The 27,689-nt window shown below is 39.1% G+C and overlaps 1 protein-coding gene across 5 annotated transcripts in view; it reads right to left on the bottom strand.

Annotated features, from left to right (window-relative positions):
* UTRN (utrophin) overlaps positions 1-27,689 on the bottom strand; it is a 391,420-nt gene that overhangs the window by 112,683 nt on the left and 251,048 nt on the right. For all 5 annotated transcript variants that reach the window (XM_074580341.1, XM_074580342.1, XM_074580339.1 and 2 more), the window contains 2 exons: positions 23,302-23,474; positions 17,757-17,913 (listed from right to left, as the gene is read on the bottom strand). In XM_074580341.1, coding sequence (XP_074436442.1) covers positions 17,757-17,913; positions 23,302-23,474 — 330 coding nt within the window. The remainder of the gene's footprint in view (positions 1-17,756; positions 17,914-23,301; positions 23,475-27,689) is intronic.

Below are 27,689 nucleotides of genomic sequence, written 5' to 3'. Positions count from 1 at the left end.
TTGTGAGCATGCCTGCGTCTCACATAAGAGAAAGGTTTCCTGTAACATCAGCCTTCTTAGGGCAAGTGTACACCGGAGTCCACACTGATGAATTGCTGTCATCAAAGAGAAGGGTTGTACTACATGACATCACCTATGAATTATAAATACTCCAAAAAGTGAGATCACTGCAAAAAGTCTCAGAGGAGCATCTCCTGTCTGACAGTTGTGTAAGGGGAGGAATATTTCCCCCTCTGCGGGAGGAAGCACCGGAGCCCAGCTGAACGCTAAAGCAGCAAAATGTTAGAGACCAGTTGCAATTTGAGACTACCTCTAATGTTCCTGTTCTGGTTTTTGGGTTCGGTTGTGCATGTATGCATACATGACAGAGGACTGCTACTGGAAATCCTTTCAGAAGCAGAAATCCTGTCAAAGCTCATTACTCCTCTTTCTTAGAAACAGTCACTTTGTTTTCATTTCAGAAGCAAATGGTCTAGACAGACAACTGAATAATTGCTAAACAGTCAACAATCTGTCCTCTACTGATGGATTCTCCCTGTGCAGCAGAAAACCAGAGTCGGGGACAGGCAGCAGAAGAGCAGCTACACTGGCTCAGAACAAAGGTCCTGTGTCACCAGCTGCAAAAGTCACGTCAACCAAATGATGCTCAAACTAGGGAAAAAAAATGACTCAAAATTGTCAGAGTTCAACACAGAAAGTTTTCCCCTGACAAACCACAATTCCTTATTATGCTTGCATTATGATCTATCTCATGGTTTGTGTTACATGCTCCCCTCTCCCTAATTGCCTAATCATTTCTCGCTTACCAAGGTTTACCTCTCCCCCTCCTTGTCTCTTTTTGCTCTCCAATTTTCTACTGTAGCTTCCCATTTTCAAAACTACCTAAACTGACAGAGTCTGTGTAAAGCTTATACCACATAGTTGGTTGCTGTGATATGACAGATTATACTGGATCTCTTCTGGTCACTTCTCCAAAATTTCCTGTCTCTGGATCATGTGCTAGTATTTCAACACCTGCTAGTAGGGAAAAATTACTGTAATACCACCATTGCAAAAAATAAGCAGTTTTTGAGATGGGAAATATTCTAACTCCAGACAATTTTCCAGGCATATTTGGGAGAGACATGAACAAGGAATAGCTTAAGGGCAACAAGACTGTTTTCCTCTGGTTAGTCGCGTCCTTCAGCTGGTTCGAGTCACCATCAGAAGTTATGGGCACATGAAAGAGCAGAATATAACACCTGGTGCCATGTCCATACAAGGCAATAGCATTAAAAAAAAAAGAAAGAAAAAAAGGCAAAGCAAAAAATCAAGCCCCAACTGTAACATATCACATATTCTATGTCACAGCAGCAATGCAGTAGGTGTCACAACATAGTTGTGGTGTGTTTGGGGTATTTTTTTGTTGGGTCAGGCGTGTGTGTGTGTTTGTTTTAAGGAGCAGAAGACTTTTTCTCATCATGAATCACACTGAAAACAAATAACAAACAAAACTTCAGATGGGAGTTTTAGCCCCTTGTCAAACAGGAAACATCCAAACTTGTCAAAACATGCAATAGTCTGTATCGTTTTATTCGTTCCACTTCTGCCTCCGCAAACTACATTTGTCCAACACAAGGGCTTTGCTAGGTCTTTGCATTTTCAAATAGGTGATCTAACAACGTCTCATAAAAACAACAGAAAACCCAGCTGGACCTGTAAATTAAACTAAGCAGATAAGCAAAAAATATATAGCTGCTTTCAGTCAACCCTACCAATAAGAAACTAGGATTAAAACATTGCTGGTCATTCAGTATACATATATTTAATAAAAAATACTGGGTAAACCTGCTTGAAAATTGTCAGTGTTTTGCAAATTGTGTTGAATCCTCTAATTACAGGGTTGTGCCCTCCTACTATCCAACTGAGTTTGTTATTTGATTTTAACTTACTTTTTTTTTAGTAGGAAAAATCTGAAATTAAAATAATCCAGGGAAAGTTCTTCAAAACATCCATGGACACCAAAGAGAAATCTTTCCTTTATTTTTACCCATCACAAGTTCTTATAATAGCTGTTCACATAAACCATATTCCTTGATTTAAAATAATTCCATAAGAATGAGTATTTAGTAATTTGGGGGGAAAAAAAGCCCTACTGAACCTTATTGCAAATGTTGTCATTAACCATTTTTTTGGAGGACTACATAGTGGTTTTCTGTTTAGGAGAAAGAAGTTATTTATACAACTGGCACTAATTTGGGGTCAATTAGTGACAGAGACTACTCCTCAAAAGCATACTTCCATGAAGAAAGACGTATTAAAGTTAAGTCAGCTCCACAAATACCTTCCCACAGAAGGCAGACGTTAAATCACAAAACTTATTACTTGTGTTCATTCACTTCATTTCCTTTCTCCGTTTTGTTTCTTTTGTTTCTCCAGTAGGAAAAGTGTGGTTTTTTTGTTTTGTTTGTTTTTTGTTTGGTTGGTTTTTTAAGGTCTTCAGGCAAAGAATTGGATCGTTTTACATGTAGTAAACCCAGCATCTATTAAAAATGCTTTCCTTTTCTTTAGAAACAAAGAATTTGAAACCATAAACAATTTTGCATTAAGCAGCAAAAATTGCACGCAATCAAATGGTTATTTTTAGTCCTCAATGCTTGGAAACAAGCTGTATGCCACGGCAAAATTACCTAGTAAAGGTATGGTGAGAAATAGAAGCAATAACTAAAACGCTGAAAGTATAAACAATAACACTAAGAACCAACATGGGGAATGTCTTAAAACCAAAAACTAGAATTTGTTTTAGTGACTGGATGCCATTAGGAGTAACAGAGAATATTCTGACGTATCTATAACAATATTTACCAGAAATGTAAATATCAGCTTAAAGCAAACAAGCAGTGCAGCAGGACACCTATATGCTGGTCCCTTACCCCAGAAACCCTTAATAAAAAATGTACACCATAAATACAGATTTTAAAAACGGAAAAGGATTTTTCACTTATTTTGTTCATTTATATTGTATTTAGTAATGAGGTGCTCTAACTTCAGTGCTTCTAACTTCGGAAAGAAGTCATTGCTTGCTTAGAAATCTCTTTGCATTCATCTACAAGTATAATCAAAATGCGGTAAGCAAGTTTATTTTCTATATAGAGAGATTCTTAGGCCACACACATCATCTTATTACCCAAATGTTTTCCAGGATAGCATTAAGCAATGTGATTCACATCTGGCCTGCATTTGTTCTTCCATTTTCTCCCAGCAAGAAAACTACCTTTGTTTTAACATATCATGGGGTTTTGCTTGTTTCCTTTAAATACTGTGCTGTGTTTACTATCAGCCATTCCTTCATGTAAGTTTACTCCACAACTTTAGGTCGAGTGTTAAGATAAATAAATTCTTCCTCCTCTTCCAGTGGGGCTCCACCACCACCATAAAAAAACATAAGTAGGAAGATACGGGTGAAAAAAGGTTTTGAGTAACTGCAGCTAAGCAACTATGCTCACTGGACTAAGAATCTCTTAGCAGCCAAAAATGTCAGATGGCATTACATGTATGCTCATACAGAAGAGTACAAGATTATCAGAAAATCATCCCAAATGAGGCTGACCTATTGAAAATGAGTAATTTCAACCAAGCACGACTGCCCTGTAGCTTCAGACTCCTCGACACGTTTCTCTCTGCCTGCACACATCACCTCCTCTCTGCTCAGCTCTGTTCACAGTAGCCGAACTCTGAGCCACCTCTGAGTGTTACAAATACAGCGTGACAGAGAAAAACGCTCATTGTTTGCACATCACTGATGTTGGAGAAGCCGCTACGTGGTCAGTTCCCATAGAACCTCCATGCAGACATCAAGCATCGCTACAGAATGAATTCATCTTTGCAGAGCGCCAACACAGAACTAAGTGTTGAATATCAGAGACGTAGTTTTCAAGGAACGTTTCACTGGGCTCCGTTCTCCAAGAAGGGCTAGTACCACTACAATACATCACTGGGCACCTCTATCAACGCTCACAGAAGAAAAGCTGTAGCAGAGTTTAGGCCTTTTCTTTAATAAGCAGTGTGGGTTGGGCTTGGATATTTATTATTGCAAATAGTAGTTCATCTATGCCCAGGGAAGTGGCTGAGTCATCATCCCTGGAGGTATTTAAAAGACCCGTAGACATGGTGCTTAGGGACATGGTTTAGTGGTGGACTTGGCAGTGCTAGCTTAACGGCTGGACTTGATGATCTTAAAGCTCTTTTCCAACCTAAACGATTCTATGATCTTTTAGCTCAGTTTCTCAGTGCAGCCCTTTGACATGGAAGATTGGATGTAAATTAGGTATACATAACTCTACGAGCATCTTTTCAGCTAGCTTATATTTGTATATGTCCAGCAGTGATCATCTTGTCACTACCGAAGTAATAGTTTCCTTTAAAGTACACATAATATTAAGGATGCAAACGGAGTTACTCAAAAAGTCAAGGTGTTACAATAAGCTTTGCTGCAGTGACAATGGCAGCCTGATCATAAGCTTGGGTACTCTTCTGCCCCCAACGTCCATTATACTTTCAATGAGTAATGTCTGTCAAATGCAACGAATAGAAACATTTGTTCTGTATTTCCTTTACTTCCTCTTTACTCAGAGAACAAGCCAAACAACACATCCATAATACTGAATGGGTGAAAATCCTTGTAGCTTTTCAATTTTGTATACTCATCTATTTACTGTCTACCTCATAAGCGTTAAAGACGTGCTTATTCTAAAACACTCCTTTTCAAGTTCAGGAAATACAACAAAAATGTTATGCTACATCTGTGAAAGTGGCACTAAAATGAGGAATGTTGAAGCACCAATGCCATAAAGGAAGTTTCTCAGTTAGGGAAGGAAAAAAATCCCAGTATTTGTCTGAATCTGGGCTCAAGTACCTTCAAGTGCCTCACTCCCAGCTTTCCACAGCTGAGACTGTACCTAACTCAGATATGGGAGCACTGAATTTCAAATTCTGTACAGGAGTCATCCTCCTCCTCATATACAAAAAATGAACTAAAGAGAGAATATCTAAACAGAACCAAGTAATGTAGTGTGAAAGTGCTCGAGTTTGTGTATGCTGCAAGAGCACTACAACTGCTGTCAGCTAGATCTCTACATAGGCTAATTTCTCTTACTGAAAAACTCATTTGTTACTAGCATAGGTATCTGTGTTGCACTGCTGGATAAACATGACCTATCTGTTACGTATGAAAGGAAAAATGGAAATAGTTTGATCATCAGGAACCCACAGAGAATGGAGAACTATATAAAGACAGACTTTTTAAACACTCCTCAGCAAGGGAAAATGCTTCTGCCAGTAAGATGCTGCTTCCCTCTTCAGTCTGGATTCAGGACTTCTCAACCTTTTAAAACCTCAGCAGGATAGAGCTTTGCAGAGTTGCATTACCACTGGAAGACTGTGAGATTGTCAGTGCTTCCTCTGCCTCCTACTTCTCCCCTGGGGAAGAAGCCTGCCACGCGGGGCTGGTTGTACATGCACCCGGACGGTGGCACAGCTTCTCTGTGGCTCTGGGGACAGCCACAGAAGCAAAGCAGAACATGCAGACGCTGATCATGCTTTACGTGAGACTATGTTTAAGGCTATGTACAACTCTTTACAACTTCTAGAAGCCCTCCAAGGCCTGACATGCCAAATTTTGTGGATGTGGGCAATTCCCTCACACACAGAGGAGGGCGAGGGCATGATGCCTGTTGGCCAAAGGTGAAGAAGAGTTCTCAGAGATTTGCCTAGAGAGAAGCTACACTTGAAATTTCTTAAGTGCAGGTTAAGCGGTGCTAACTGACAGACAGCTGTCAAACCTCTGAGAGACACTATGGGAAAACATGCCAAAATACACAAAGAAATTGATTATGTATTTTCCCATCTAGAATTCCAGTAGAAGAAAAAGCACATTGTTCAATTAAACCAACCTGGACCCAAACACCAGTTTACGCTAATTTAGCAAGGACATTATGAGCATATTCATTATTCCAAGAGCATAGGTCCACACGGGGGATTTTGTCACTATATGCAATTATTCTTAGCTTTTTGCTTTTCTCCCTCTTCTCTCACTTTTTATTAACTCCAGACTTTGTTATAGTTTGTAAATACAGCCTTGTATTTACAAACAACAAGTGCACAGTTTCAACACATTCCAGCTTGTGCCGCTCAAGTAGGACTTTGGAAAAAAAAAAACAAGCAAATCCCACATGCTTGTATAATTTCTTCTCTAGCTACCTATGGAGCAGAGTAACCTCCTTCAGCTTTCTTTTTCTTCCAACAGCCCAAAAGAGCATCACCAGGTTTTACAATGTCAAAAAAAAATAAAAAAAAAATTAAAATAGTATTTTCTGTCAACTTCACAGGAGGAGATTATCTCCAGGCATTTTTGACAAGTAACCAAACAGTGCTTCTGTCGGCTACATTTTTTGTCTCAACCTTGAAATCATTAGCAGTTTGGAGCTAAAGCCTCTGTCAAAAGCATAACAGACTTAAATTTTAAAATATTGAAATAGAACTCTCCGATCCTTATGATGAATATACATTTCCCTTCTCTGTTTATTTAATTAGAAAAATATGTCGATTTCTACATATGTTAAAAGTGCTGTTGAAAATGAATCAACAGATCAATAGTGCTCTATGTATGAAAGCTAAGCACTGCCTGCTTTAATGACTCAAGCCTAGAAACTTTCTAAATCCTCACAATTAAGAGAAATATTATCATCCCAAGTTCTCAGTCATTTTTATTTATACCAAAAAGCTGCCAGGATTACTAAGCACCTAGCTCTAGAAAAAGTCTAGTAAACTTAGAAAACACTACTTCTTAGATACAATATTTAGGTTACAACTGTTCAGTAATAATTTTTGCTCCCAGTTTAGAGGGTTCTGAGTCACTACTGCAGCAGGGGGGAAAAAAGGTTAATTGGAGTCTACTTTTTAGTCAGAACCTAGGGACTCGTTCCTATATCGGGCACTGAGGCTCCTGAAAGCGCCCATACCCAGCGTGATGGCATATGCTAATCCCAGTGCTGATGGCAGCATGAAGCATTGCATAGTGTCTCTCTGCTTCAAAACTCTAGATGGAAAATCGTGCAGAGAATGCACAGGGCACAACTGTCAGACACCATCAATAATTATCTAAAAATGACACCCTCCGCCTCCCTTGCATTTATTTGATGATAAAAATATTTTCACATCAGTCTTCCCTCTTGTCTTTCAGAGCACAAAAACGTTACATTTTCCGCATCTTGTTCAAGTTGGAGGGCTTCTTCCCTGGCTTGAATCTGATCCCTTTAAGGTAGTGGAAGCTTACACAAACTTCTAGCCTATATTCTCCAAGGCAGGTTCACCACCCAAAAAGGAGGTGGAACCGCAAAAGAGAAAATGTACAAATTGCTATTACTTTAAAAAAAAAAAAAAAAAGGAAAAAGAAAAAAAAAGACTTCATATCACATTGATTCCAAAGTGAATGAATATAGAATGTATAAAACCTAGAGCAAGGGAGAAAAAAAAATAAATAAAACTTTCAGACGATGACCTGAAGTGATATTTAACAGAAAAGTTATGTATTTGTTACAGTAATTTCTTTAAAACTATTTCATTTTCTATTCTCTCTTCTATTATTGCTAATCCTAAATTCTTGCTGACCTGTTTCACTGACTTAATGAAAAATATACCATTAAAAGTAATGATTTGATTCAATCACTGAAGTCTCTGTTGGTGCTGACAATTTTAATTTACACCCAAGTGAATCACACATTTATAACAGTATGCATTTTTTAATGACTGTTTATAAAATCGTAAGCCTAGTCCTTTTATTAATCAAGAAATTTTACTCTAGATTTTAGAACTTCTTCAAGCCTGTAAGTTGCAAACCAGATCCTTCAAGGGAGAAGTAATCTTCTATGGGTTTTTTAATCTACTGTACTACCTATATTAGGACTTTTCAACTAAAAAAAGCCTTAGTAATATAGAAGGAATGTATAAAACTCACTCCAACTTCAAACAAAAGTGAAAATAAATGTATCAGAACATTTACTTAATGATTTATGGCTTTAGTTTACCACTCTCTAAAGCTTATAAATACTTGTTCGCAAAAACCAAATCGCAAATGACAATGTTATGAAACTAACTGGGAAATAAAATTGGTTTATTGTGTTACACCATCAAACATTGGCATAAATATTTTTTTCCTCTCCATTTACACATTATTTTAACAAGAAAGGCCTAAAAGATGAAAACCATACTGGAAAACAAATAAATTACTAGCATCAGCAGCTATTAAGTTCTTTGAGAAGACCTTTAAAGTGTTTTCTCTCACTACAGGCTATGCCTGTTCATTTAAGTAACAGCCCACACTGGCTAGAAGTTCGACAGAACTATGCAGCTTCCTATACGCCCCTGAAATCTGTCCTGCAGAGAAGCGGTGTGTAGGTATACCCAAACAACAGCCACCTATCATTAGCACAATCCCATGTCAGTGCAGTGTCTCCGACAATCAAAAACTAGAGGTAGGGCTGATCTTCATTCACTGCAGAACCAGAAGAGGCTGCTCATGTCACAGAAGTCGCTGCACGCGTATTCTCTATTTGGCAGAGCGGGCTACAAAGCTTCACAGCCCGTTAATATACAGTGCTTGCAATCACTTTAGAAAACAGTCACTTCGCTATAGCCCTGACATAATGTTACATCATCATTAAACAACAAGACAGAAAGGACCTTCAAGAAATCTTTGGTTTTGCACAGGATGCTTTTAAAATGTCCTCACGCATTACAGAGGAATAAATTATAAAATGAGCAACCAAGCATGTAAAAGAGCTTGTTAGTAATAAATGGGTGATCGTAAGGACAACATGGCACTCCCTTCCAGAAAGAGGTGCCTAAAAAAACCACCCCAAAACCAAAACACAAGCCAAAAAAACCCAAACCCTACAAGCAAGAAACAGCCACCTTGCACAAGCAAATACTTTCTTTCTAAATCACACCATGCTCACTAAAATTCAGTAAACTGATGATTAAAACAAAGTGTTCTCAGTAACTCTATGAAGAATGACTGCAGATATTGCAGGCCTATCAAGCACTGCGCTAGAGAGAGGAATTGTACTTATACCTAATTATTGATGCTTAGAGTACCCAGATCTGATGTGGACAACAACTGATGATAGTTTAAGTGATGCTGGAAAAGGAGTCATGTTACTGGCCTCATAAGATGAGGATTCAGGTTCCAAATCTGATTAAAAGAAAAAACCCAATCTTCTTTTCCCCGTAACAACTAACCTGTCTGGATAAATCTGTTAAGGAGTACGTAAGGACCTCTAGCAGCTGAAAGTGTAGGAGCAGGAATCCTAAACCCAGTATGACACCTTTCTGAAGCACACCGCTGAACTAACTTTACAGGAAACTTGTGTTAGCACAAACATAACCTCCAGCAGTTTTCCTAACAAGAAAGCTCCAAATCTTTAAGCACCATTTCAGGTTTAGACACCATTTGCCTGCTAAAGTTGAAAGAGCGTAACTTCAGAAAACAAAGCTGCTTTTAGTAAGATTCCTAGCAGTTTCCCAGCCTCTCAGACTAACCATCCTGGATGAGAGAAACTCACTGAAACCCAGGTCAGAAGATACAGATGTATGGGAACTTCCTAGGAACACCTAATAGCTAAGGTTAAGAGTTCTTGTAAATAAAAAAACCAAAACAAAACACCCCCTGCAAGGTTACTTTGCCCATTATACCAATACCTGCCTTTTCATTTCTTTTGCATTCTAAAAAAGCAACAAAACGAAAATAGGAAAACTAACCAAAATGTGAGAAAAAGCAGAATCCCATTCTCTCACCTATTTTGTACATACATTTTGAAGCCTAGCCTTTAATCGCAAGAATCTGCATGAAAACAGGAGTGGGCGGCTGCCATGACAACGCTATTTTTCCAATTTATTGCTGTTGTTCCTAGGGTGGATTACTGGCTGTAATAACAAGGGACTGAGGATCCAATAGTTCAGGAGTTAACTGGAATAAATACTCTTCTCCCCTAAAGAGTCTGCCTGCAGCAACAAGAAGCAAGATCTAGATGAAGATATCCTTAACAGAAAATAAAATGGATTCTTTGCCAGCCCATGTCTGCAAATACAGACAAAGTTCCAGAAGGATTTTGAAGTGACAGCAGTCTCTCTCTTACTGTATATTTAAGCATATGGAGCGTATCATTAACTCCTGTTCGGTTTTCTCCAAAAGAATGATGCAGAGGGGACTCTGCCCTTTGACAACATTCGATGAAAGAGGATAAAACTCTCTAGCACTCACACAAAATTCATATGGAAAAGTGTCAGTTATGTAAAGAGGGTCTTAAAAGATTTGGAGTAATCCCTGCAAGCTCAATTCCACACCTTGAATGACAAGTGAACAGCTTTGCTAAATACAGTGTGTTTCTTCTTAGTGGTCCAATTTATCAAAACAGATCACAGAGAAATCAAGGAGACCTGAGAAGATTTTGTAATTCTACAGAAAGCATCTCAAGCTGGTTTCAAAATGAGAAAGGTTTGAGCAGGACAAACAATTTTCAGCTCTACCTGATACAGGCTAGGAAAGCTCCTGAAAAAATTATGGCAGTGGGCACTGTATCATTGTGGCTCTCTGGTGGTTCTCTGCAGTTGGAAAAACAGATTCGCTGCTGCTGTGCCAGTGGGTTTTTTCCTGGCATTCTGCCTTTGGAAAAACAGACCTCAGCAAAAAAATATTTGCATTCAGAGAAATGTCCTGTCTCATTTCCTTGTACCAGTCCATTTCTGTGATCCAGCATCAGAGCATCTGTCGATATACTTCCTTATGTTTCAGGTACCAGCATCCCTGAACACTTTTCTGGGCAGTTACAGCTTTGAAAAAAATGCCTTGGAAGTTTCACTGACAGGTGTCTGAAATAATTTGCTCAATATGCAGCTGCAACCAAAAAATAAAAAGCCAATAAAATGTTGATCATTATCATAAAGGCAAGACAAAAAAACATTGTTTTACTACAGTATAAAACATTGATGCAACTCAGTATCACATGCAATAGCAGTCACTACACCGCCATAAAGATACAGTGGCATCAGAACAATGCAGAGAGATGAACAACAGAGGTACTTAAGGGAATACAGCAGCTGTCTTATGGGTAGAGATTAAAAATGGGTCACCAATACACTTGTGCTCCATCACCTTCATTGGCTGCACATATGGCTCACCCTTGAAGGTCAGGCAGTCATGGTCTTCCAGCCCAAGACACAGGAGTGGAAACAGACGGCCTGGTACATTCTAGTGCATCAAGGTGTTCTGAGATTTCATTAGTAGTAGATGGGCTACTACTAATAATGATGGAAACAGAGTGGTCTTTTGGGATGCGAGACAAGAAGATACCAGACAAAGAGGTACTGGACTTGTCGCAGCCATTTAAGGGATGGAGAGAAATGCTGGTCACTGTGCAGTTTCTGCAGCATAAGCCTGATTTCTGTCACATGTATTTCCCTACACAGCAATATCAGAACATTCTCTTAGATATTTGAGGATAACTATAAACCTTCAAGAAGAATAGGCTTTATTCAGTGGATTGAAAAAGACTCAGTGATGTCGTAGAAGTTTACATAGGAGTCTTCATTTAAAACAAACAAGACACTAGATCCTAAGAAAAGAGCAACGTGAGATGTATATACTGATATATACCCATACCAAAATGACAGCATTAAAAAGGCAACCCCACAGAAACATTTTATTTATTGTACTGAAAAAGTGCTTATGAATTGTTTTTTCCACAGTAAGACAACCTGGTTTACTCTGCATTAGTGACACAATATTTTGTTCTTTCATTATCCAGGTTATTTATTATTTTAAGTACTGATCTATTGCAACTTTCCTGACTTATCACAAGACAACCACATTTCTGGGAACAAGTTGAAATACAGCCAGAAGAAACATTTTTTTTTGTCAAAGTTAAAAATATAATGCACTGACATCCTCATTTAACACTTCATTCTTTGTGCCATGTTTTTGTTTACACATCATTCTTTTGGAGGAACAGCCCAGGAATGATACACACCTGAATCATTCATGTAACACACAAATCAGTTTGAGTAAATCCTTAGCAAGCCTGAAGTCAAATGGGTCCACCTGAGAACTCTCATTTAACTTTAGGCATTAAATACACTCATCCTTTCCTGCAACAAAATATTCCCACCCACAATTTCCACCTCTTCCTCCTAAACACACCTCAAAGAAAAGAGTCACGGTTGAAACTTAATGAACTGTACTGTCCTTGTACAATACAATTTTTTTTGTACAGTACAATCTCTCACCAATAATCAATGTTCAGGATTCTCGAATATGCAGAGCACTTAAAACTTCAAGAGTCCTTCAAAGGCTCCTAACCATTACAAGATTACTTAAGCAGCTCTCAAACTGTTCAGTAATGCCGACTGACTAGTGGGGAGGCTATTTCTTCCCTTGATAGAGCATATAGTTTTTGAAAACATGTCTTTACTTTGAACAGCCACTTCACAGCAGTGTGGTATAGAACGCTCAAGCTCCTGCTTCAATCGCACCCTTGTCCATCGAACGAGGTTGAAGCTCTTCCTCTAAGGAAAAGGCTCTATTGACCCTCCTCTTCCAACCACAGACTGTTTAATTCTCCTTTCTCATCCCCTCACAGCTCACATCTCAGTCAAAATTAATATTTGAGCAACATCGCTGACCACCTCTACACAGCACAGATTTTCTGCATGCTTCGTGTCTTACGTCATGAGATGTGTAACAAAGTAATAAAGTCCTTTCTAGACTATAATTAAAACCATAGGTTAGGCAGCACTAATATCATAATATTCATCTTCTCATTCTTATCGTTAATAATTCCTAACATGGAAAATTATTTTAATATAGAAAATATCCAAGAAAAACAAATCTAGAATAATGAAGTAGGAATTGATTTAAGAATAAGTCCATTGCCTGAAGTCAGGCAGGTACATGGAAAGAGCACAGAGAAGTTAAGGCTAGAAAACACGTTTTTTCCTCACAGACTTTTCCTGCCGGTAAAGAGAACAATGGAATTACAGGCACCCTGAAGGATAACAACAAGTACAAAGCAGTTTCCAGTTGGCTATGCTAACACTTTTGATCAAGTGGCAATAGCTAAATAAAACAGAAAGAAACACTTGCAACTTTCAGCGTTTGGTTACTTTAACAAACCAAATCTGAGACGTGAAATACACAGACAGCAACCCCAAAAAGTCTGAAGAGTGTCTGAAGTATTAATGACTCATCCATAGACATAAAATTACCAATCAAACATTCACAAGTCCTTGGCCAATTCATTCTGAGCTCAAACGAAGCTAAGTTAAGCATCTCTGTGATCCAAGACGCATGCATTATTTAGTATTAGCTAGACATTTGTTCATTTATGCAGACAGATGCCAACAGGATTTATGCGAGAGGGTACCCATTTCTGCTTAATTTGAAACGTCCTGTTCTCTCTCTGAAAGCTAAACCACAGTGACTTATATCGTATAGGCAGTCTTCGTATTTTAGCAAAAGCACACTTCCAAAAAGCTACAGTCAGGAACTCTTCCAGTGGAAAAGCAAGATACAAAGTGCTCAGCGCATCTCCAGAGAACAAGGTGTCAGCACCTGCATCGCCTCCTCTGGTACACAGGCGTGACTCTAGGTATTTCCATATGCACTAAACCAGCCCACTGATTTTTCATGGTACTTTTGTAGCTTTTCTTTTTCGGCAGAATAAGGTATCCACATATGGGTGGTCTTTTGGGATTTTGCGGGGTGGAGTGGGGTAGTGTTTTTGTGGTTGGTGGTTTTGGTGTTTTAGTTTTTTGTGTGTGGTCTATGCAGCTGATCAAAATTTGCATCACACACTTTAAAATCCTAAATGAATATTCATAAGGAAGACTGGGAAAGAACAGAACGAAAGGGAAAACCTGAGCTGGTAAGGACAAGCAACCATAAGAAACTGGAATTACGGAAAAAACACTGTCAATAAACTCTGAAAAGACAGCTGCCTTCACTTTCTTTTCCCTCTAAGCCATTCCCTGTGTCAGTACTTTCGCAGATGAGTTTTCTACATTTCAGGAGTGTTAATGTAGTCTCAGCTATAGGTACACTTCATACAGATGACTTTTTAACTCAAGTACTTTTAAACTTCCTCTCGGTGCCCGGAAGCATTTGTGACTTCTCCAGTACTCTTGGGACTGCCACCACAGCCCGTTCTCAAAGACAAAGACATTTTGACAATAATTAAAATAGGAAATTCATGCTCCCTTACTTAAGCTTCCTCTTGCCCTGCCCCCTGCAAGACAGAGAGCACAATTCAACACCCAGACAGGATGTGCTCCCTGCTTGACTGTGCTTAGCATTTAGTGTGTGATAAGACTATGAACTACTACAGATGATGGAAGTTTGGCTGAACAACACAAAAATCCATCCAAAATTTATAAATATTTGCTACATCCTGAAAGATGTCTGTTAATCTGGAAAATATACTCTAAATCTGTAGCCCTGTAGCGCTGAATCAGGTGTCTAACGTTGCTGTGGGTGTTTGTTTTTAAAGCATAGGAGAATGATTGATATTTAAAACAAAAACAAGTTTAAAAATCAAACTGCAAACCATTTATTTCCTCCTGTCCAAACAGACCTCAGTAGCACACAAACAATGTGAGCTAACCCAAACAGTACTGTACTTATTTATTTAGCACTGCTGAAGCCAAGCACTGAGTAGGGGAGATACTAAGAGAAGCAAAGAGCAATAAAATTAGTGCCATTAAGCTGATGCAAACAAGTCATCATTTCATGTATCTGAGGGGAAAAAAAGGTAGGTTAATAAGGAGAATGATTATTGAATAACTAGAGGCAAAAAGCAATGCTAATACAAGAAGGATTGCGCACCCAGAAAAACAAAGGGCAGGAGATGAGACTATAATGGGCACACATCTTACAGAACTGAGCCACTATTTCATCACTTACGTTTTGAAGTACCAGCAGGGACAAGATCAGGTAAGCAAGCTGGAAATAAGAGCTAAGGGATCACAGAGAAGTGGAGATAAAATGAGGTATTGAACTGCTCAATTTGCACAAGGACAACTTCAAAGCAATGCTCAGATGTGACACTAACAGAAAGAGGAGAGCAGAGGCACCCAACCCTTGCTCAGGGAAGCCCGGGGAAAACCTTTTCAAGGCCAGCTGATGTGGTGCCGCGGAAGCTCAACGAGTATCCTCGAGAGGGAGAGAAATCAAGTCATATCTCTGCAATATTCATCTGATACAGTTGCACCTCAAATCTCCACTGAAAACTTTCAGCTTAACACAGGATGCGTATTCTAAAAGGAGCACCTTAAATGCAAAGCAAGTGACACCAGCCAGTGATACCCCAACAAGGCACAGGGCGACTGACAGGGCAGAATCACATAAAGTTATTTTACGACAAATCAGCTGAAAGGGCAGATCTGGCATAAGGTTTTTAAAAGAAAAAAAAAAAAAAAGTCACAGGCATAAAACCTATGTGTTCCTCAACCAAGGGCATTTTTATTCAACATCCCAACCACACCAACCAATCACTTAATTATGCTGAGGAAGCAGAAGAAGGACATCCAAATGGGGTTTGGGTTTTATTTTGGGCTTCTTTTCTCCACTTCTCATTTTCTACCTGAAAAAGCACAACCTTTCAGCTTGATGTAGTGTATTAGTAAACTGCAGCTTCAGCAAGGAATGAACAGTTCCTGCTAAGAAACAGCAGTGAAGTGCTTCCATGGAGAATGAAACCAATGGACACAGCTGCGGCCCAGCTCCCTTCCTCTGGCAACGACTAATAAGCAAGACTTCAAGAGAAAGTGAAATGCCACGTGCTAATAATTCATGTTTGGTATGGCACAGTAGCATCACATAATATATGGCAATCTCTTGGTCCCTACCAAAATAACTGTTACAAAATAATCATCCAGTCATCATCTAAGAAATATCCACAATTGAACGCTGTGCTCTTGCTTGCGTAGGTGTACAAAAAAAACCCAAAGTGATGCACAGTGTCGCTTTAACTTTGTGCTGTTGCAGACCATTAATACAGCTCATATTAAATACTGGACTGGGACATATACATCCAATACTCACGGTGACATTGCAAGAATATTGCCTTTTTGAAAAATGAAAGAATAACCTCTAAAAGCTCCTCAATGCACATATTAGAGTCTTAACCTCAACACATAACAAATTATCTGTTATTCTTTAAACATAACGGCAAGGACTAAACCACCCAGAAGTGTTCTCTCCTTCACAGTGCTGCAGTTCGCCAGTGACCCAAATTAGCAATCCAGCATCACTTCTCCTATACTTTTCTACTTCAGAATGATGTGTAAAAGCTACCATTTTTATAAATAAATTTAAGATCTTCAAATGACAGGCACTAGCAGTCTTATTTGTTATCATCATACATATGCTATAATCCAACATGAGACACAAACCCTTAGAAAATGACCTGGAGAGATCTATCACCTCCCACTGACCTCCTTCAACACATATTTGGATTTGCTCCAGTCTTTTATTGCTCTTTGGCACCAGCAATCCACCATTTGATCATTATAAAACATTGACAGCAGATGTGCCTACAAACAGAGCATGATGATTTAAGTGGATAAGAACAGGAAGAGAGGAACTCTCAAGAAACAAAGATCCTGAGTTTATGCTAATAACTGTATTTTAAAAGACTAAATTAAGGAGAAATATATGCAGATTTCCTTAAGCTCTTCTATTTTGGATTTAAGTCTCAAAAGTGCTGCTCATGTCAGGCTACTTTTTCTGTAGTTCCTCACAGTATTCTAAGTGAGTATTTCTGTATTACTAAGGGTTTTCCTAAATTCAACTTTTGCCCTCACTAGACACCACAACAGAAAAGACAACAGTGTTGTGTTGGTGGAGGGGAACTTGGTTGTTATGCAATTAGCTATACAGAGCTGCATTTATTCTCTTTCCCTGTTTACACCATACAGAAGAACAAATATGATAAGATGGAAACAGCTTTACTAGAATGAATTTGTCCAATGGCAAATACATCCAGACTTGATTACTGATCAGAGTTAGTGAGACAGACTTCACATTCTGCATGAATGAAGATACGGTGTAGGTGCAACAGAGTTGTCTATTGTCAAAAAATATTTGGAATCAATACCCTGTTATGTACAAAACCAGAACAGAACTAGCAAAACCAGAGAGCTGGAATAGCATGTTATAGTTACAACAGTACAAGGCATAGGTAAGTTTTAGCTGTCAGAAATGGTTTTGAGTCATCTTTGCAGTATAAATCTGCATGGGGTGGGGGGCTGCTATTACTGGTCAATTTAGTAACACGTAGAAAGCCACTTACATAATTTTACTGAATTTACATTCAACAATGCTTTCACAATTCTTGTTCAGTTCTTATTTTTGTGTGCCTTACTTGATTTGACTTAGAGTAAAACAGCAGAATAGCAGTACTACCTGTTAGGAATCCAAAAACCATCAGTAAACATTAAAAAATGTGTTTGGACTGAACACATGTATCAGAAATCCTTTAGATAAAATTTCATAGAGAGTACCACAGTTGTGCTTTACTGGGCAAGGTGGGGAAGCAAAGCAAAAAGGGTGGAGACCTATAGCTATTTTCTAGAGATTAGGCACTAGTTCATAATTTCTCCTGTACTCAAATTTTCTTCGTTCTGTTATTCGCAGTAGCATATTTATCTATAAAGCCTAAGCAACTTACTTTGCAGTGGTCATACTGTTGCTGTAAGGTTGGAACATCCCCTCCAATGGGCATTTGCTTTTTTAGTTCTTCATCTTTCGCATTCAGCCATTTGATTAACTCTTCCAGGGACGTCAGCAGTCTGTTCCATTTCTCTGCACTGGCCTCCAAGTGAGCCCTGTGAAACAACATTAAAGCATCTTTAAAGCCCTGAATAGCAAAACCAGCAGGGGAGTGCAATAAATAAAAAAAAATTGCTCCATCATTGAGACAGGAATGTTTCAAGTGTTTAACTGAAAAGCAACTCTGTGTTAAAAAAACCCTCTACTTCAAAACATTTTGCACAACAAATCAAAATAAGCAGAGGGAAAATGGGGAAACACAAAGACATAGCTGATGCTTTAACTTATCCAAAACCTTGAACACTGCACATGTAAGCAACATAAAGAAATGCTGTATTTTGTTGTGACTCCACCACTGCAGTGCATGAAGTACAAGCGTCATTCTGTGAGCTAAAGCACTGCAAAACCGAACTCTCTCATGCCGGGACCTTGACTCCAGCAGCGAAAGCAACAAGTTCTCCCAGCAGTGATCAACAGTAAATTGCCTGTGCTGCTGAAAATATCAGCGACACGGGTTATTTAATACATCATCTTTAGTCGATGGTGAGCTACTAGATAATTAACACAGTGAATCTGTCCCTCAGTTTAACTGACAAACCCCCCAGATTCCACAACATCCTTTTCTATCATTTTCAAGAATACCTTGACTTGATGGCTTCTCCCTGCAGTGCCTACACAGCTGCAGGGAAATCTTCGACAGCTGCCCTTCTTTTACGGCAGTCATCCTGTGTTATGGATTCATTTGAGACCAGCATGTACTTATTTTATACCAGTAAACAACAATTTATAAGCAAAAACCCAAAAAGCAGTCAGTAAGTGTATGAGGGGAGGAAGATATAAAGGAAAAAAAAATATTGCATTTCTGAAAAGGACAAACTAACTAGATTTAGGAAAAGGAACCTATTCTCCTTCATTCAGGAAAACACTTAGGTAACTACTTGGGGAAAAAGAAAAAGTGTAACTACTTGCTAGAAGCGACATTTTACTGCCTATAGTTTTGTGCATCATGGTTTCTATTGTCCCTTATTGCTCTCACTGATACCATTCTCTCAACACTGAATTCAAGCCAGCTGCTCATAGCCCAGGCCTAAACAGCTGAGCCAGCATCCCGCTCTGCAGTGAATTACAAGCGAGCTATCGCATTTGCAGTTATATGCGTACCAGGGAAGAGCATCCTGCCGCCCTTGGTTTGCAGACCAGCAGCTCCTGAGTGAAACGTACCGTCTCAGCTCTCTCCTGGTCTCGTTTTAGTTCTTTAATACTCGCTAACCAGAAATATTTTCAAGGCAACCAGCTTGTTCTTCCTGTTGTATTGTTCTTCCAATACTAACTCTCCAGCAAGTTAGTGCACAAGGTACCTGCTTCACAGCTGGAGCATTCACTATAGTTGGCACCTGAAGCCCTCAGCCACACACAAGGGCACGCTCCCAATAGCACAGGGTGGTCCATGTACAATGTGTACCTTCTCCTTTTCACAACTAACTTGACATCTCATCAAAAATGAACACCAAGAAACACCAAGCTGCAAAGCATTGCATATACGTAACCCTCAGGTGCTAGGTACCGAGAACCAGCCCTCCTTTCCCTAAGTCAAAACAGAGTTACACTTCCTATTAAACAGACAGAGGAGAGACATTGCCCTCTCATCTAAGCCAAGGCAGCCCGCATTTGAATTTACAGTTTTGTTGTTAGACTCACAGATTGTTACAAAAATAAAGTATCTTCATGAATTTCTAGAAGCAAACACAATTAAAATGTTCAGATCTATGGCTTTCTGTAGATTTGATAGTGAAATCTCTATTCATTGTGATTTATTAGTGTATCTAGCACATTTAAGCAGCTCTCACCTCTAAAAACTGGCATTCGCTGAGGCTTCGAGATTCTGCTCTAATTATTATTTTGTACACAAAATGAATCGGAGTTTTGTAAGGGTGGGAAAAAAACTGCAACTAGTTAAAGGACAATTTAAGGATGACTCACTGTTAATTTAACATACAGTGCAATAATATTAAGTGAAAAAACTGATTTGATATTAACGCAAATGAAGTGGCATATGATACTAGATTAAATGCATTGTAATTTACCACTAATGATTACCCATGTGCATGACAGATTAATGACAGTAGCGAAATATCACTAGCACATGGTTTCAAAGCCCAGTGCAAACTAAACTTGTGGGTGTAGAGCAGTAAGGAGTGGGGAGGAAATGGACTACACCGACAGGGACTTTAAAATTCTTCTCTGAACACAGAGCGAGCTAACCTCAAGAGAGAAAGGTCAGAAAGACATTAGGGGGAAAAGAAATACACAGGGGAAACCATATCACATCAGCCTGGATTTTTCCCTTCCAATCTTATCAGAAGCAATACTGAAAACAAAAGCGAGATGCAGCAGCAGCAACAGCTGAAGAGTAGACACAAGCATTCAATTCTCCTTGGGAGTGGAGACACATGCATTCAGTAAACCCCATTCAAAGCAAATGCTGCACAGGAGCAAGGGAACAAAGGCATGCTCCAACGTGCATTTCAGTGTAAACTTTTAGTATCACATTTACATTTGTCATACAGACATTATCAAAGAGAGACGATAAACTATGATGAAGTTCTGAAATGTTTCTTGGGCTTCTTTGCTTTCAAAGACAGGATTTCTGGCCTTTGTTTTGCAATCGGTACTTCTACCAATACACAACCTGCAAACAAAGCTTCAGGTGTTTGTGCTCCTGTGACAAATGAACTGGCAATCTCCAGGGATTCACCAGGTCAAGTGGTGGCTTAAGAATCTACTCTGATAAAAATACAGCTCAGTTATAGATGACTGGTTTTGAGCAGTGGTTGGAGCAACAATATTCCCCAGCATCAAGCACCTCGTATTCAGAAGGACTCCTAAGGGAATCCTGGATGAACCCGAAAAACACAGATGCTCCCAACTCAGCTGACCAGACTGAGAGCACCCCCCTCCACCCAGGCTGAATAAAATCATCCAGAGGAACAGCAACTCTGACATAACTCCCCTTCTGTTGACCCTGAGAGGCTCTCTTCACAGCTGGAAACCTCCTCAGCTTTTGCTTCTGCTACGGAGGTAACACTTTTCCTGCTGAGCAACAAGGGAACATATGGAATAAAAAAGATTGGTGGGTGGTCTAAATATAGAGAAACCTTTTCTGTTTCTCCCATACTTTTACCTCCACCCTCCTCCAAACACTGACACCCTTGTACCTCCTGCCCCAGGAGAAAAAAAATCTTTCCTAAACATTTGGCTTTAAAAGGCAGACCTGCACAAATCTGCAGCTTTGTTTTCTTCCTGGGAATAAGATAATAAAGAGAGAAAAAGAAAGAAGCATGTATAATTCTACAAGTAATTTCAAGGAGAGGTATAGTCTTCTCAGGTGATGTCATAGGTCAGTACAAGTACAGGTTTAAGTGGTTTCCATGTATTCAAAAATAGGTCACAAGAGTGCTGCTTTTTCACTTTGGAACTCCCTTCAGTTACAGCAGCAGGGAAGTCAATGCAGTGACTAGCATCGTCAGCTCTGAGGAATGAAGAAAGAAAAACTCATACTGTCCTTAAGGGAGAGCAGTACCTTCAGCAACTAAAAATCAACATAATCAAAATGTACATGTAGCTGAAAATATTCTAAAAACTCAGAGAAACCTTAATTTAGAAGCACTATCCCAAAAGCTAAACCCCATAACAAAACAATCAGATTTTCCAATCATCAGTCCTGGCATCTAACACGGTTATGTGCTGTTCTCACAAGACTCATCCATACGGTTTTGCTTTCCAATTCATCCTTGAAATAAGGTACAGCAAGAAAACGAAAGTTGAAGACAAACAGCTACATCAACACACTGACTTCATATCAGTTCTATGCTTTGTTATTTCCCTATGAAGGCTTTCATCACTCCTGCATGAGTTAGAAAAGTAAACTGCAATCAAAGAACAGGGCAAAATACCTGAACTCAGAAATGCTACGCTCCTTTCAGTGGCGACTGAGATTTGAAAGGTTAATTTACTTCTCTCATATTTGCTTCAGTATTCTCTTCCCTGCCTATCTTCTACTTGTAGATCAGTGACATGCAGCTCTGCAGCATTGCAGGTACCAGCAGAGTAACACAAACATTGCAAACATTAATGCTGCCCAGTGGGATGCACGTGACATATCTATGCAGAGTGAAAAGATGGGTCCCTATTCAGAAGAGCTGGTACTCCCACTTTTTTGAGCATTCACTGCACAATCACTGTCTCTGTATTGCTGCATTGGAACTCAGAACTGGCCAGGGTAAATGGCTTGATGGTCCTTTTTTTTGGCCATCAATTTCCCCCAAACTATGATCAACACCAGGAAAGGCCAAGCAACTGAATTGTTCTTGCTAGAACTCCACAGTTGCTAAGTTATTGTCTTATGAGCATGTTTTTGTCTTCCTCTCACATTGACTTATTTGTGAGTAGAGCTCATAATAGCCCAAGTTTAATAGCTCTTGCATTAAACTAATTGCATGGTGGGGCCAGTCTCTGCAAGCCCCCACACCAAACTGCTTGGTTCCTCTGGTTCAAGCTCTGCCTGTGGGCTTTCATGGAGCTGATTTACCCATTTCACTTAACTGTTTAGCAGGTTATTGATGGGATAAATGAAGATGAAAAGTAAATGTTGCATTTTCCCCTCTATCTCACTCTTTCAAACTCCTATGCCTGAATTCCAAGCTCAAGTAATTTTTCTGGCCTTCGGAAAATTCATATGAATGCTTCACATTGTTCTGTTCTGTTAAAGAACAGTTTCCTTTATTCAACAAGCAAGAACTTGCAACTAAAAGCTCTGGAAATTCTTTTCTATGTAATTCATTTAAATGTGGAATTGTATTCATATTAATGAATATGGTAATACCCACATCCAAAATGAGATGGCAAAGATTTTAACAATGACTCCACTTCAACAGTCAGTGAGCTTGGCACTGGTAGGGTAGCAAAATGTAAAATTTTAAAATGCATTTCTTGATTAATATGTATTTTAAAACATTTCTTAATTGAATAAGCATCAATTAAAAAAAAATTTACTACCAGTATGGACCAAGATACTTAAGATGCAAGTCCTATAAATTTTTTCATTTCAGTGGTAAAAAAAAACCCAACAACAAACCCCTGATTCCTCCTCACAGTAACTGTAGGTTCACAGAATTAATTTATTGACATTGCTATCAATTTACAATAAGGAAAGATTCAACATACTTTCTGCAGATTTCTGTATAGATTGGCAAAAAGATTGCAGAGAGAAGAACAAGTAGTTAAGCGTGTATGGTGAGCAAGTGCACCAAGTTTTTATATTTTTACTCAGGGGTCCTTTACAGAAGAAAATGGCAATTTCACTGCAATGCCGTCGTCATATTTCTCAAGCCTTTTAGGAGATAGCAACTGTGACCCATTCATGTCTGGAGGTTTTTATTACTTACCTGATATTAGCTGACTTTGCCTTCAGGTCATTCCAGCGCTGGTTCATGTCATCAAGCCGGTGTTGGAGCAGGGCAGCTTCCTCAGAGTTTCCCAAGGCTTTCACCATCTTCTGTCTGTTTCCATCAATGCTTTTAAAGATGTCATTGTGGGCATCAATCTCAGCTTGGATGTCCTGAAATATCAGCAAGAAAGTCCAAACATCTTAGTTCTCTAAATAAAGGAAGGAAGAGCTTACTCTCATTACTTCTCCGAAGCACTAGGACAGAGTACATAGTCTGACTTTCTTGGGTGACTCCGAAAAGAGATGCAGAGGGGAAAACCTGCAACCCTATTAACATCATTATAAAAGGTCTAGATTTCTTAAGTGTGAGGAGTTTGAAGGTCATCCTTGACTGCGAAACAGGATGTAGAACTATAAACACTAAGTTCTCTGCATGTTTTTGCAGCATTGAAGGTAACTAGTAGGTCTACTGTTCTCCCACGCATTTCACACAGTGCAGCATTTTCAAATGCCCTAGAAATCATTTCCTGCTCAGAAATTGCAGAAATTGTCTCTTTCCTTTTTGAAATAAAACATTGCAGAAACTTCACACATCCCAGTGAAATTCAAACTCTACACAGTCATATGCAATGAAAGCTTTTAACTAAAACCTACATCCTTAAACTACAGCTAAACTACTACAGTTACCACAAGCCCATTTTTACAATTAAACGACTGCACAACATTGCCTGCAATATATGGAGAGGTAGACATAAAACAGCAGGATGTATTATAATCCAAATTTCATAGTGAATACTGAAAAGAAAAAGAAGTGCTTGTGATTTCAATTCAGCTTACTCATTTCTCCTCCCCTTAGAAATTAAATTTAATTTATTCTCTGATCTACCTTCTGCCTAAGGAAACACATTACATATGTTGTCTTCATCTAACGAGGCACATTATTATTTTTAAAACACATTATAAGAGCAAACAAAACTTCCTGCATCACCACCAATGCTTTCTAGCACCCATACGTCTATCTATACACTAGTAGATCAATGTAAACACGTGGAGAGCCAGGTGGTTTACTGGCTGTTTTAAACAGATTAATCAGAAAAGATTGAGACAGGAACTTGATGTAGATGTAAACAAACTTCTTTTGCAAAGGAATAAATTCAATAACTGAAATCCCTTAAAGGTTTTTATGCTTCCAGACTCCTCAGTAATCTCCATTTGTTCCCAGGAGCAGGAAAGGAGGGGCCTCTTGTACCTCCCCATCCTCAAGATGTCGTCCTGCATCTTAGAATGGCTGTTTGCGCATCAACAGTTGATAGGTGGAAACAGTGGAAAAGTAGCTAAGAGTCTGAGACCGCATGAAAGCTTTCTTCAGCTAGGGGAGAAAGCAAAAAGAGGTAAGGATACAGTTGGAGAAGTGGGGGGAGGAGAGGCAGAAAGGGCAAAGGGGCAGGGGGCAAGAGAGGGAGGGGAGCATCATGTGAAGCTCTGGCTCTCTAGATGAACCACTGTGTGACCTTGGACAACTACCTATTCTTTGCCCTGAGTCTCACTACTTTAAAACAGATTAAAAGACACTGTTGCTGTCTTTAAACTATCCTGATAAAAATCACCATTCTGAAAATAGATACAAGCAAGGCCTTTAAAATGAAAAAGGGAAACGGAAGAGTCTGATAATCAACAAACCCAAATAAGACAGCATAGTCATCAGTTAAATCAGATGCTTATCTGAAAACATTTGCAGCTCCTGTCCTTATGCCTCCAATGTGCAAGCGGACCCAGTGAAAACCAGCTCGGGTCCAAACACCAGGAGATAAAACCACATACAGCAGTTACAATTTTAATTGCACGCTAGTCTGTGCTACAGAAGTCTGGCCATGTCAAATCCATTTCTATGCCTCCTTAAGGTTACAAAAGAAAAATTTGTTGAAAACAAAATGATCTCTGATCTTCCATTCTGTAATCAAATATTCATTCTGAATCTATTGAGAACATTTGAAAGGATACTTAAGCATGCCTATTTAAAAATGTTTCCTTCAAAATGGGCTTGATTCTTGTGTTTGCCAGTCATATTACATTGATTAAAGCACAGTAAATCTGCTGTTCCCATTCTTGAGTTCCATCCGTCATGGCCATGTTGTGATAGCTCAGTTCAAAGAATCAACTTTGCTAATTAACTTCCCTTTCTCTTTTCTGATTTATTTTCCAGGAAAAAAAGCACTGCCAGCTGATGGATAAACTGACAGGACTGATATTAGAGTTAAGGAATGCCAGTGCATCACAGCCCTCAAAAAAGAGAGAGAGAAATCCAAATACATGTCCCACATCAACATGCACACAAAGAAATGCAGCAGGAAGGTGGGATTTGAAAGATGGCTAATGGCAACAGGTAGACACATTAAGTTAGTTATCCCCCAATAATGATATAAAAGATCTTGAAGATTTTTATTTAAGTATTGTCCTCTATTGGAAGGCTAACAAGGATGATGGGCTCCCATCTCGTCCCAGGATTATTATCAATTGGTACCAATTGCAGCAATCTCCTTTACTGACTGTGTTATTGTAATCTTTCAATTCTTATGAGATTTGTAAACGTGTTGTGGTTACCCTTCCTTAGAATTTCTTATTGCAAAGTGGGGAAAAAGAACCCTATCCATTCTGTACACATCCCAATTCATGTTCCTCCTGATGTATTATTTCTCTTTCTCCTGCCTTTTTCTCAGTCACTGATTCTCCATATTCTTCTCCATTGTCCTCTAAGTGACAAAAAGGAATGAAAAAAGTTGATTATCCCTGCTCAGGCCCCAACTAGGATTAAGTCTAATAAGAGTTAATCCAATTTCCATTTTTCAGTACTTTAAAAGCAATTATAAACATTTCCCTATTATCACAAGGAAGCTCCCATATCCAGAGTCACAGAGCCAACATACTGGAGGGTGCAGGAGAAGAGGGGGGAAAAAAAATTCTGTTCCTTTTGCAATATAAAGGGGGTGGGGGGAGGGTGTCACAGTCATGAAACACTGTCGTTCCTAGCCCAATGCAAAGGGGATGTGGACCAGAGTGCTCTCCTAGTGCAGGGAAAGGGAAAGGGAAAGGGAAAGGGAAAGGGAAAGGGAAAGGGAAAGGGAAAGGGAAAGGGAAAGGGAAAGGGAAAGGGAAAGGGAAAGGGAAAGGGAAAGGGAAAGGGAAAGGGAAAGGGAAAGGGAAAGGGAAAGGGAAAGGGAAAGGGAAAACACTGCAAACAGAGAAGGATTTTTTGCCAGCAGAAATTCATAGGTCTTAAACTGTAGCTATATAGCTTTATCAACTTAATTTTTGGAGGTATTACTATAGAGATGCCATATTTTGCTAATTTTGCAAATATTTATGTGCACATATCTGTTAAACTGGATTGGTACGAGGTCCACAGATCTGTTTCCATGCCCAAGTGCTTGCAGGTCCTAAATTAAAAGAAAGGTCTTCCAGGAAAGAATTCATCCTATATATAAATCAAGGTGCAGGTTTCAAAGTTTTGAAAGATAGAAAAGAGAAGAAATAACTAGGTTGACATTTATATATCTACTTCACCCTAGCCAGGCTATTAGAAGATTAGCACTTTCCTTAAATTCCTTTTAAGAATTAAGATCAAACCGCTGCCTGTCTTTTCCACTTTGGTCTGGTGCTTTCAAAATCCCCTTATCTCCATTCTGAACCTTAGACTTCTTTGCTTCTTTCACTCTTTACCCCTCTCATGGCAGATGATTTACCTGCAGGATTCAAGCCTTCATCTTAGCTTAGATCTGATTTTAAAGCTTGTCTCCATAATAAGAAGCCTACTTCTTGCTTAAGCTTCAATTAAATAAAATACTAAATCATCATATAATCACAATTGAAGAGCACGTGTCTTTAAAGAGTGTATAAATATGGTATGTGACACTAATAACGCTATAGATGGCAGTTCTGAAAAGGACCCAAAGACATAGCTGACTCCAGTTGGAGTTGCTACTGGAACAGCCCAAGGCAGACTAGAGTGCCTTGCCCAGGGTAAAAGAAAATATATGAAAAAGATTTTAATGGAACCAAACTTTGTGACTCCAACTCCAAGGTCAATCAGCTATCAAACTGCTTTTTCCTTTTTTCCTCCTTACAGACTGCAAGGATATTTTAAACAGTTACAACAGTAGACAAAATTGTCCTTATGAAGACAAAAAAGGTCCTTTAAAAAGACCCCAAAACCCCAAACCAATAGCACTCCCATGATGATGGGTATTCTAGTGCCTTCTTTCTGAATGAGTCCACAGGGCCTCTAATTCACTCTGCAACCCCCGAAGCTGTCAGCATATTCACTTCCACTCATGTTTTTTTCAGATTTTTTTTGTTTATACCGTCTTCATTGGTACGTTGCCATTAACA

The sequence above is a fragment of the Larus michahellis genome, chromosome 3, assembly GCF_964199755.1.
Source record: "Larus michahellis chromosome 3, bLarMic1.1, whole genome shotgun sequence".
Taxonomy (NCBI): Eukaryota; Metazoa; Chordata; class Aves; order Charadriiformes; family Laridae; genus Larus; species Larus michahellis.
The sequence above is the reverse complement of the archived record's forward strand: the minus strand, read 5'-3'. Positions and strand labels throughout refer to the sequence as shown.